The following is a 13,065-nucleotide window of genomic DNA, read 5'->3' on the forward strand; positions in this document are numbered from 1 at the left end:
AATGTGAGTGGTGGTCCCAGGTCCGGTTTTTCCGAGGAGAAACGAGGATTAACCCCCTAATAATACACTCAGTACCCGTGGCCACAACAGTATTTATTCTTATCTGGAGCTGTCACAGATGATGAAATATTCTCTGTCCCAACAAAGACAAAGAGGAAAGACTGGTGAATAAATCATTAGCAAATCAAAATAAACATATACTCAGAATTACTAAAACTTGATCATATTTTTCGGATAATTTCAGGTTTGTGTATTTGTGATGTCATAATGAGCGATGACAGCCAATCTATGAAAACACACTCTGAACAATATGACACCTCATTGATGCTAATTGGTTGAAAGTTGAATATTTAACATCCGCATTTTGTGATTTTGTGACTCGCCCAAAATTGCAAAACTCCAAAAACACAAATCATGTCAAAAATAAATGTTATCGCCAATATGTTTTTTTTCAGAACCATCCATTTCTTACTCCACACTTCCCAATAAACCAAAAAAATATGCTCGTGCTTTGTTCTACCCTGGAGAGGGGTAACTCCTATTTATAGGGCCCATACTGAGAATGGTCGCAGTACTATTTTAGCGGCTCGGGTGGCTGGATTCGGATCCCATGGTCCTGAGATTGAGCCCCATTGGCTGCTGAATTAACACCAGGTGGGATTGACTCAGCCTGCAATCATCCTCCTGAGGTCGGTGAAATGAGTGCCAGTGTAGTGGTAGAGGGGCACAGCATCAGCGGCACAGCTGTGCTTTCAAGGAATGACAGTGACCTTGCAGCCAAGCTGCCATACACAAGAGCAGATCCAGAAGAGGACAATGTTGTCTGTCTATCAGTGTATGTCTGTCCCACACTGAAACACGGAAATGCTCCTCGGAGAGAGAAAAAAAAGAGTAAAAGTTAATTCAAATTAATCTAAACCGAAGGGGAAATTAGAAGTTTTTCAATCTGACAAGAATTAAAAATTTTAATTGGGGCGGTGTATTGGCGTCAGAGCGCAGCCACGATCGCTCCTGAATTTTTTTTCTTTGCTGTGAAGAAGTAGATATCCTCCCTCGTTCTCAGGTATCTCTTTCAATGAGCGCAAGAATAAATGACTTTTCTACATCGTGGTATTTTTTGCCGAGGGCTTCTGCGAGTTTAAATTAAAAGAACGAGTATTGTCGTTTCCATGGTGACAATAACCGACGACCTGAATCTCCTCACAAAAAATCCCATTAATTGATACGACTAATACAAACGCCGAAGGTTCCTCTTTATTCGCCATGTCCAGCAAAACGCAGCAGGAGGTTATGGACAAACTGACGGAACGACACAAGTGCTGTGAGTTTGGAATCACCAGGGGAATGGGTGCGATGGCGTTGCTAAGGTCCGAGGGGTACCGTCGGTGGTGTAACGTCTCCTCGGGGTGTTGAATGAACACCAGGTGGGGTTGACTCAACCTGTCATCCTTCCGAAGTCAGGAAAATGAGTACCAGCATGCTAGTATCAGGGGCATATCCATACCCTCAGAAAATGATGCAACCACAGGCTGCATATGAATAAATAAATAACCCCGACTCCGGTTCCACCGATGGGTTTGGGTCGGTGATTGCATTCACCTGGAAGAAAACCTCTAAACCCACATTTAATCCCGCTCTTCGCCCTCCCCTCCACAATCCCCACATTCAATGAGCCACATCCTGACATCCAGCTCACCTGAGCTCAAGCCCCTCCATCCTCCTACAATGCCTGATGACGGCTGGTCAAGTCTCTCGAGGATATGTCGATCTGATCCCCCCTTCTGTTCCGAAAACCCTGAAGAGGATGGAGTCTTGTTTGAACACTGCTCAGATGAGAAAGGATGTTTATACTGTAAATAAATGGGTATCTCCTCCAAGATGCTGGACCTCTAACCATTTCAACCATCACAGAATCCTTACTCCACCTTGTGGACTTCTCTCTCACGAAGGGTGACACTTTGCTCCTCAAACTTGAAACCTCCATGATTGAACCTGATGGTATTGTTGGTGTGTCTCTCCTATACTGCCCTTCGGGTCTATCCTCCCCTCTTCCCTCTTGCTCCTGTGAGTTCATCATCCCACAACACTCCAATTGCTTTACCTTTCCTGCTTGAAAGTGAATTTCTTTCTACTTTTTTCACACTTCTCTTTATTCATTCCAATTCTTGCTATTTCTTTATATTTTCTCTTTCTTTAATTATCTGTCTAACGGGAAGTAAATTACTGCAGAAATTTTTCCGTGGGTTCACTTGGCTGCACCTGGATGGGTTTGAGGGGTTCCTCAACCCGAACCCGATCCAGTTTCCTCCTGATGACTCCATCTTTGCTCTTTGCTCATACTAGTTCCTCCTGATGACTCCATCTTTGCTCTTTGATCATACTGGTTCCTCCTGATGACTCCATCTTTGCTCTTTGATCATACTGGTTCCTCCTGATGACTCCATCTTTGCTCTTTGCTCATACTGGTTCCTCCTGATGACTCCATCTTTGCTCTTTGATCATACTGGTTCCTCCTGATGACTCCATCTTTGCTCTTTGATCATACTGGTTCCTCCTGATGACTCCATCTTTGCTCTTTGCTCATTCTGGTTCCTTCTGATGACTCCAATGCAGTATTTGGTCTTCCATTTGATTACCTGTGTAAAGGTAGCTCGCTGGTGGTTGTGCGTGCAGTCTCAAAGCAAGAAGTGAAGGAGCTCATCGACTTCTTCGAGAACCAACTGGACAATCACAGCGATCTTCACAAGCCTGGGGGTTTAGATCGAAGCAAGTTCTTCCACATCCTCTTGCACACCTTTGATATGACCGAAGAAGTGATCATGGAAGGTGGTAAGCACATGATGAGGAAGGATTGATTAGATCCCCGTGCCAAGAAAACTGGACTCCTTACATTTTGTTTATTTATTAATTTCTCTGCATGTCTTTCGTCAGTTTTCAAAGCTTTTGCCAAAGAAAACTGTGATATCATCGACCTCAATGACTGGGTGGATGGCATGGCTGTTTTCCTCCGTGGGACGCTGGAAGAGAAGATTAAATGTGAGTGTTGTGATGGCTATTATGGTTTCCACGTCATCACAATTTAGCTCGGCTGTCCACCAAATGAAACACTTAGCAATATGGACATCCACGTGCGACTTCACACTTCCTCGGCAGACAACTCCTGACCGACTGGCAATAAATACCAGGCCAGCTGTACCGACAGCATCTGTCACAAGCCTGAAGTGTCCAGTGGATCCGTTTGTGCTCCCACCTTAGGAGATGATAATTGGGGTTTCTGGGACTCCCATTCAAATGAATGGGGGAAAAGTGGAGAACTTTCTGACTCAAGCTCCAAAAGCCCAAAATAGAAGACTAATTTTCTCCCCACCTATCCCCTTCCCTCCCATACAAGCAAATGTAAAATTGAGACTATGAAAGATTGCGACTTACTGATTAAAGCACTTCTTCCCTTTTATATTTTAATTCCACTCAAAGAGCGAACCAACGAATATTTGCCCATGTTCTACTTTAGGGAATAACTTAATTTTCTTATAACATTCATTTCCATCGAGTATATTCACTTTATCTCTTCAAGCACGAAAGAAAGGGAAGTTTAAACAGCTTTTAAACGTGTTTTCTCAAATTCATTCAAAGCAAGCCGTTTCATTTTCGTGTTAAAATGAGACCGTGTTAAAATAAAATGAGGAGTCAGCCAAGCTGCGTCGCCCGAACCAAGCCAAAAAAATTCCGGTCATTTCCTATGCGGGACACACCCTGAAAAAAACATTGTTGTGAAATCTCCCATTCCATCATCAAGTTGCTTATTTAAACCAACTTGCGTGCCAACTTTTATTTAGAGAATAGATTGTGCAGATAATTTCTCCGACCTTGCGGATCAATTGTTTTCACAAGATGACAGGTGAGATCCTTAACCCAATTCATTATTTGTTGTTTTATCCAGAATTAAATCACTATACAACCAATAATTATTGTGTGTATTTTTGTAACAGGTTGTCCCCAATAAGAACATCGTTGATAACTGATCTAGAACAGGAGGCCTTTCAATTACATGATGAGTGGTTAAAAATGAATGACTTCCTTGAAGACATTCAATCGTTCAGAAAAGAATTAAATGATATTTTTGTTGACTGGCAAGAAGTCCTCTCACTCACGTCCTCTGATCTTGAATGAGTCGAGTCAAAGGTGAGAAATTATCCCTCTGTGTGTCTGTGTGTGTGTGTGTGTGTGTGTGTGTGTGTGTGTGTGTGTGTGTGTGTGTGTGTGTGTGTGTCTGTTTGTGTGTATGCATGTGTGTATTTGTGTTTGTGCATGTGTGTGTATGTGTATGTGTGTGCATGTGTGTATTTGTGTTTGTGTATTTGTGTGTGTGTGTGTGTGTGTGTGTGTGTGTGTGTGTGTGTGTGTGTGTGTGTGGGTGTGTGTGTGGGTGAGTGTGTGTGTGTGTGTGTGTGTGTGTGTGTGTGTGTCTCTCTGTCTTTGACTCATTATTATTATTATTAATATTATTTTTCAGTTTAAACACCTGTCTGGATGAACCAAACACACCACTCTATCTTCTGGAGGTCAATGTTATATTTATTATTTTATTAATATCATAATATAATCACCCTTATATACCCTAATTGTTCTTCACTCTGTTTTGAACAGAATATGTTGATGGAATTTCAAAACCAAAACAAACCATCAGACTGCTGCGAAAGAAGATTTTGTTCAAAGTTATTACTTTTGTTTAATTATAAATGCTTTCCTTATAATTATCTGATTTTGAAGTACAAGAAAATAATAAAGGAGATGTAAAGGGGAGGAGGGTGAGGGTGGCGGGGGGTTTGGGGAGCGTTAGGGTTGGGGGGTAGGTGCGCTCCCCCAACGACCCACCACCCCCCCTCATCCCTCTCCCCTCCCCATGTGTGTGTGGGGAAAGGTGGGGGGTGGGATGAGGGGGGTGGTGGGTCAAAGGTGGGGGCACACATGGGGGTGGGGCTTGTGTGGGTGGGTGGGGCTTATATGGGTGGGGCTTGTGTGGGTGTAGCTTGTGTGAATGGAGCAATTTTTTAAAATTTAATAAACATGTGCATGGGAACTAATAAAATAAATCACTAATTATGTGGATATGATGGATGTTGGATGCGGCTTATGTGGGTGGGGTTTGCGTGGATGTGGCTTGTGTGGGCGGAGTCGAAAAGGGGCGGAGTTAAAAAAGGGTGGAGTCAAAAAGTTCAATTTATCTTTGTCTTTTGCAATTCTTGTGAATAAAATGAAACGAAAATCTCTTCCCCCTTTAATTCACATAATTTGTAAGTCCAAGGAACTGTACCGATGACATCAACAATTTAAAAAATTCATTTGTCCATCGCTTGGTATAACCTTTTTTAAAATGAGATTTCCACCTGTATATTCTGACTATATCACCAACTTTGAAATTAGGCTTTCTGACATTAATCTCTTTTTCATATTTTAATTTTGTAAATGTTTCTGATGGCTTTATCCAAATCTTTGGGAGAAGGGATATCATCTGTATTATCACTAAGAATACAAGTTATCGGCTTTGATTTATCACTAACGAAATATTTAGATTTCGTAAGTGTATTGATGACTTCCGTCATCTGCTTGTGTGTTTGTGTGTTTGTGTGTGTGTGTGTGTGTGTGTGTGTGTTTGCTTGTGTGTTTGTTTGTAGGCACGATAACTCGAGAACGGAAGAAGCTACCAACGTCAAATTACACCACGTGATTCAGGAGGGTGATGGCTAGCGCTGATTAGATTTTGGTCAAAATCGGTCAAAGGTCAAGGTCACAGTGAGGTCAAACATTTGATTTTTGATGGTTTGGTACAGAATCATCGTAGAAACTTCTGGTTTGCGTCGCTACCTTCTCTCGAGACAGCTTTTATTATTAGAAAAAAGAGACAAGGTCAGAGGTCAAGTTGACAATTTCGTAAGTATCAGTCTATGACTGCTTGTTTTTATGTTTATGTGAATCACAAAATAGTTGTATTATATCTTCAATGTTGTAATCATTTAGTTTGTTTTGAAGTTTAAATTAACCGATTATATCTTCTTTTTGAAGACCAGCATTAAAACCTTGTGAGAGTAGTTGATACTCAGGTTGAAAACTCGACTTTGTGAAAATTATTAAATTATCATAATCCAAAAAGTTGGGAGTAAGGAGCATCTTTAAAAGTAAGCAGGTTTTTCCACATCTGCTTGAACCAACTATGAGACATCTTAATGAATTTGGATGATTTTTATGGTTGTTAAATTTTATATTATTTTCCCAAATGGGTAAAAAATCATTCACTTATATATTTGGAAAACAGGTTATTTCATTTTTTATTGGCTTTTTTTGAAACTGTTTTTCCGAAGTTCAGGTTTAATTTCATTATAATCCATTATTTTATTTATACAATATCTTGTGTTGATATTTCCCTGAAAATGACAATCGTTAATAATATAAATCATCAATCCACGAAACATGGTCATCATTTGTTCAGTCTCTTCTCTTGTAAGAAAAGGTGATTTATCACCCTCATACTTTACATTCATTTCTCGAATCAATCTTGTAAAGTAATTTATTTTTGGTGTAAATCTCAAAGAATTATGTTCCTTTTTACATTTTTTATTATCATTAATTAGAAGATAATCACAGAACATACATTGTTTATAGGCTTTTGACTCTGTGTTTAATCCCCGTCTTTTACACGCAGTCAGGTCAGGTTCGATCTGTGACCTGCTACAGGTACCATGTAAACCTGTACTAACCTGTTTCATGGTCGGGTTGTCGGCGACTTAACTGTCTCCCCCACCAGGTTTTCTGGTGAGGAGGATGTTTGGATATGGACACCCAGCAGGATTAAAAACAAAACCTGTCAAAGGGCGGAGGAGCTCCCTGTGAGCCAACGGCCATCCATATCTAGTGCCTAACTGTGTCTACAGACGTCCTCCTGCAGTTGGGTTACTTCTTATTAGGAGGTTGGTGGCAGGATTTGCACTCCGGCCACCGTAAAACCCTTCATTCCGAAAAACGCAAAAACGGAAAAAAATTTGAAAACCCACTCAGTGGGAGTACCTCCTGCGCAGCTTCCCTTCGCAGGGCAGCTCACCGGATGATGGGATTGGGGCAAAGCCTTCGGGACCCCCAATCTTTGATGATAGGAGGGAAACCACGGGGTAACATCCCTGGGTCAGATTGCGGGAGAGTGTGTCGGAGTGGTGCTGAGGTGTCGTCCACCAGACGGCAATCTCCTTGGGTTAACCTGAGGCGGTCCCTTCGGGTGGGTGCCTGGAATGTCCTATCCCTAAGAGAGGATGATCACCTGTCTCTGTTATCATCTGAGCTCAAGCGTTTGGACATCGGGATTGCAGCTCTCTCTGAGGTTCGGAGACCGGATTGCGGCGAGATAATGGTGGGTGGTTACACCTACTATTGGTCTGGTTGCTCTGATGGTTACCATACCCAAGGAGTTGCTGTACCTGTGTCCAATAAGCTGACCCCAATGATAAATGAGGTAACACCGGTCAACGAGCGTATTATGAGATTAAGGATTCGTCACTCCTTAGGTGTCATTTCCCTGGTCTCTGTTTATGCTCCGACTGAGGCGAGTGATCTCACTGTGAAGGATGCATTCTACGCCACACTCGAGTCTGTGGTTGATCAGTGCCCCAGACGAGATACACTTCTAGTCTTGCGGGATTTCAATGCATCGACTGGAACTGATAGGGATGGTTATGAGGTGTGTGTTGGTCCCCATGGGTCAGGAACTATGAACCAGAATAGCACTAAGTTCCTTGACTTTGCAAGAAGTCATGGACTTAGGGTGGCTGGTTCATGGTTTCAGCGCCCATAAGCTCATCGCTGGACTTGGTATTCCAACGCTGGCGGTGTGGCAAAGGAGATTGACCATGTCCTCATTGACGGTCGTTGGAGGATGATCCAGAACTGCAGGGTCTACCGGAGTGCTCAGTTCCTCAATACTGACCACAGGCTTGTTGTAGCAACTCTAAAGCTGCACCTTAAATCCTGCAGAATGGTACCATCCCAGCCTAGGCTGGATGTTGCCAAGCTCAGGGATGAGAGAGTAGCTGAGGAGTTTGCGAACAGGCTGAGTGGACACTTGGGGGGTCTGGGTGCTTTGGGGGGTCCTGAAGAGTTGTGGAGCGCCTTCAAGACCACCGTCCTTGATGTTGCCGGTGGATGCCTTGGAGCTCACCGCAGGGTAAAGAAGAATTTTGTCTCTCAAGGGACCATGGACACCATTGACCAGAGTCGCAGGGCCAGGCTGAATGGCAGAGCTGAGCTGTTCAGGGAGCTGAGGCGTAAAACTGTACGTGCACTAAGGGTGGACAAGGAGGCCTATGTGCGAGGAATCTGTGAGGGGGTAGAGCATCACCTGTGGACAGGTGATTCTCGTCCCGCTTACAGGGGAATTCACGCATTACGTTCATCCAAGCCCATCCCTCGGAGCACTGCAGTTCGAGCAGAGAGTGGTAGGCTCTTGACAGAAGGAGTCTGAAGTGAAGGCCCGCTGGGCCGGTTACTTTGAGCGGTTGTACCAGGCTGATCCCCCAGCTGTCGAGTTGGACGTCAAGGGTGTTACAATCCCTGTTGCTGACCCTCGAATAAACTGTGGTCCACCTTCGCTTGTGGAAACACGGGCTGCTGTGAACCAGTTGAAACGGGGCAAAGCTCGAGGGATCTGTGGCATCCATGCTGAACTTCTCAAGGCTGGTGGAAATGCTGCACTCGTGTCGTTGCATGCAGTTTTGTGCTCTGCCTGGAACACAGGCATCATCCCAACTGACTGGAAGAGGGGCCTTGTTGTCCCTCTCTGGAAAGGGAAGGGTGATCGCCAAGACTGCAACAACTACCGAGGGGTGACGCTGCTCTCAGTGCCGGGCAAGGTCTTTGCTCGGATAATTCTTGATAGGGTTCGCCACCATCTGCTTGAGCACCAGCATCCAGAGCAGTCAGGCTTTACACCAAAGAGGTCAACGATTGACCGTATCCTTGCACTTCGTGTCCTCACCGAACGCAGACGAGAATTTCGGCAGGGGCTGCTTGTAGCCTATGTTGATCTCTGTAAAGCGTTCGATTCAGTGAATCGGGATGTCCTCTGGAGGATTCTTGGTCTTCGTGGGGTGCCACCAAAACTGATTGATCTGATGTCTGAACTCTACTCTGGTACTGAGAGTGCTGTGAAGTGTGGTGGTACCATCTCTGACTTATTTCCAGTTGTTACTGGAGTTCGTCAGGGATGTGTACTTGCCCCCACACTTTTCAGCACTTCTATGGACTGGATTTTAGGGAGGATGTCGGAGAGATCAAGTTGCGGTGCATCATTTGGCAATGTCAAGATCTTGGACCTTGATTTTGCAGATGATGCAGTCATCTTTGCAGAGATTTTAGACATCCTCTTGGGGGCCCTCGAGGTGCTGAAGGAGGAGTCGGAGCCGTTGGGATTACGGATTTCTTGGGTCAAAACGAAGATCCAGGCTTTCGGTGACATATTGGATGCTGCGATCTTGTCTGTACCTGTTTGTGGTGAGGATGTTGAGGTCACGTATAGATTCACTTACCTTGGCAGTGATATTCATGTTTCTGCTGGTTGTGGCCAGAGGCCAACAGAGGTCTAGGTCGGGCCTGGGGAGTCATGGATTCACTGGATCATGGGGTGTGGCGCTGCCGGTACCTGTGCGGGAGGACGAAAGTCCGAGTCTTCAGGTCCTTGGTACTTCCAGTCTTGCTCTATGGGTGCGAGACTTGGACTCTGACCAAGGATCTGAGACGGAGACTTAATTCCTTTGGTACCAGGTGTCTTCGGAGAATCCTTGGCTATCGCTGGTCGGATTTTGTGTCCAACGAGCGGTTGCTGAGAGAGACTCGGATGAGATTTGTTACCTGCATAGTCCGTGAGCGTCAGTTGCGGCTGTATGGACATGTGGCTCGTTTTCCTGACACTCATCCTGCTCACCAGATTCTCTCAGCGAGGGAGTCTCATGAGTGGAGGAGGCCAGTGGGCCGACCACGTGCCTCATGGTTGCAGCAGGTTGACCATCATCTCAAGGAGATGGGGATGGGCCTGGCATCTGCCTGGGGGATGGCCAGACGGAGGCCCCTGGAGTACTGGCGGAAAGTGGATGCAGGTCAGGTATGGGAGCATGTGCCAGAACAGGCAGAGCACAAAACTGCATGCAACGACATGAGTGCAGCATTTCCACCAGCCTTGAGAAGTTCGGCATGGATGCCACAAATCCCTGGAGCTTTGCCCCGATTCAACTGGTTCACCGCAGCCCGTGTTTCCACAAGCGAAGGTGGACCACAGTTGATTCGTGGGTCAGCAACAGGGATTGTAACACCCTTGACGTCCAACACGACAGCTTGGCGATCAGCCTGGTACAACCGCTCAAAGTAACCAGCCCAGCGGGCCTTCACTTCAGACTCCTCTGTCAAGAGCCTACCACTCTCTGCTCGAACTGCAGTGCTCCGAGGGATGGGCTTGGATGAATGTAATGCGCGAATTCCCCTGTAAGCGGGACGAGAATCACCTGTCCACAGGTGATGCTCTACACCCTCACAGATTCCTCGCACATAGGCCTCCTTGTCCACCCTCAGTGCACGTACAGTTTTATGCCTCAGCTCCCTGAACAGCTCAGCTCTGCCATTCAGCCTGGCCCTGCGACTCTGGTCAATGGTATCCAGTGTCCCTTGAGAGACAAAATTCTTCTTTGCCCTGCGGTGAGTTCCAAGACATCCACGGGCAACATCAAGGACGGTGGTCTTAAAGGCGCTCCACAACTCTTCAGGACCCCCCAAGGCACCCAGACCCCCCAAGTGTCCACTCAGCCTGTTCGCAAACTCCTCAGCTACTCTCTCATCCCTGAGCTTGGCAACATCCAGCCTAGGCTGGGATGGTACCATTCTCCAGGATTTAAGGTGCAGCTTTAGAGTTGCTACAACAAGCCTGTGGTCAGTATTGAGGAACTGAGCACTCGGGTAGACCCTGCAGTTCTGGATTATCCTCCAACGACCGTCAATGAGGACATGGTCAATCTCCTTTGCCACACCGCCAGCGTTGGAATACCAAGTCCAGCGATGAGCTTGTGGGCGCTGAAACCATGAACCAGCCACCCTAAGTCCATGACTTCTTGCAAAGTCAAGGAACTTAGTGCTATTCTGGTTCATAGTTCCTGACCCATGGGGACCAACACACACCTCATAACCATCTCTATCAGTTCCAATCGATGCATTGAAATCCCCCAAGACTAGAAGTGTATCTCTTCTGGGGCACTGATTAACCACAGACTCGAGCGTGGCGTAGAATGCATCCTTCACGGTGAGATCACTCGCCTCAGTCGGAGCATAAACAGAGACCACGGAAATGACACCTAAGGAGTGACGAATCCTTAATCTCATAATATGCTCGTTGACCGGTGTTACCTCAATTATCATTGGGGTCAGCTTATTGGACACAGCTACAGCAACTCCTTGGGTATGGTAACCATCAAAGCGACCAGACCAATAGTAGGTGTAACCACCCACCATTATTTCGCCGCAATCCGGTCTCCGAACCTCAGAGAGAGCTGCAATCCCGATGTCCAAACGCTTGAGCTCAGATGATAACAGAGACAGGTGATCATCCTCTCTTAGGGATAGGACATTCCAGGCACCCACCCGAAGGGACCGCCTCAGGTTAACCCAAGGAGACCGCCGTCTGGTGGACGACACCTCAGCACCACTCCCACACACTCTCCCGCAATCTGACCCAGGGATGTTACCCCGTGGTTTCCCTCCTATCAAAGATTGGGGGTCCTGAAGGCTTTGCCCCAATCCCGTCATCCAGTGAGCTGCTCTGCGAAGGGAAGCTGCACAGGAGGTACTCCCACGGAGTGGGTTTTCAGATTTTTTTGCGTTTTTGCGTTTTGCGGAATGAAGGGTTTTACGGTGGCCGGAGTGCAAATCCTGCCACCAACCTCCTAATAAGAAGTAACCCAACTGCAGGAGGACGTCTGCAGACACAGTTGGGCGTGGCATCAGCCTGGGGGATGGCCAGACGGAGGCCCCTGGAGTATCGGCGGAAAGTGGATGCAGCGACGCGCTGTTCTGGCTCATGCTCCCATACCTGACCTGACACGCAGGATAATTCTCAAATTTATCATGTGGACAATCAGGAAATTCAAGAGGCTCAAAATCTAGTATATTATTCATATTTATAAAGTAAAACTTTACTTCAAATAAAATTCATCTTCAGTATCATCTTCGCTACTTTCATTGGTGCTTTCACAATCATCTATAAACTACTTTCATAACTATCGTTTGAACACAAACTCTCGGTATCATAACTGTCTTCTGTTCCAACAGAGATACTATCATCACTCTCATAATCTTCAAAATCTTCAGTTGAATAATGACTCATATCTAATTAGTAGAAAAAACATTATCATCTATATCTATAGCCTTTTTTTCATTAACAGATTCAACTACGACATTTTTTTTATATCAAAGGTAATTTTTAAATGATCCTTAACTACAATTGAATGAAATGTCATTTCACCTGAAATATTAACATCCTTTATTTCATCAGGATTTACATCTTTAGGGTTGTTGAAAAAAATACAAATTTCTCCTTGCATATTACAGATGGTCTTGTCTTTTCTTTCTAAAGCTTCATCCATGAGGTTTTTCTTTTCTGATACTTTCTCTTGTTTCATTGCTTTTTCTGGTTTTGAATATATTGCCAGAAGGAGAGGAGAAACTTTTGTGAGAGCTACTTTAATTGACGTTCTTCCAAATATACCAAAAAGCCCTTCCACTGAAGGAAATTGAAGAACTCTTATTATTCACCACAATTGTTTTTATCCAATAGTTGTTATATTTATCTTTATTAAATTTTGCATCCTTGACACATTTCTCAGTATCTTTTACAAATGAAGAGATTAATTGAAACTTGTCTTTTGTGTCTTGATACATTGTATTTATTAAGTGAAAAAAGTTGGAGGATAAAATGGTTTAAAGCACATGTGTTGTTCGTCTTTCGGCTGCTCCCGTTAGGGGTCGCCACAGCGGGTCATCCGC

At 45.0% G+C, this 13,065-nt stretch overlaps 1 protein-coding gene across 1 annotated transcript in view; it reads left to right on the forward strand.

The window, feature by feature from the left end:
• Window positions 1-1,127: 1,127 nt before the first annotated feature.
• The window catches only part of LOC147025191 (calaxin-like), a 28,644-nt gene continuing 16,706 nt past the window's right edge, over window positions 1,128-13,065 (forward strand). The window contains exons 1-3 of the mRNA XM_085885897.1: window positions 1,128-1,321; window positions 2,674-2,829; window positions 2,932-3,036. Of these exons, the coding sequence (XP_085742023.1) occupies window positions 1,264-1,321; window positions 2,674-2,829; window positions 2,932-3,036 (319 nt within the window). The 5' untranslated portion in view covers window positions 1,128-1,263. The remainder of the gene's footprint in view (window positions 1,322-2,673; window positions 2,830-2,931; window positions 3,037-13,065) is intronic.

The sequence above is a fragment of the Eptatretus burgeri genome, chromosome 6 (genome assembly GCF_056783735.1).
Source record: "Eptatretus burgeri isolate ZD-2024b chromosome 6, Ebu_testis_v1, whole genome shotgun sequence".
NCBI lineage: Eukaryota > Metazoa > Chordata > Myxini > Myxiniformes > Myxinidae > Eptatretus > Eptatretus burgeri.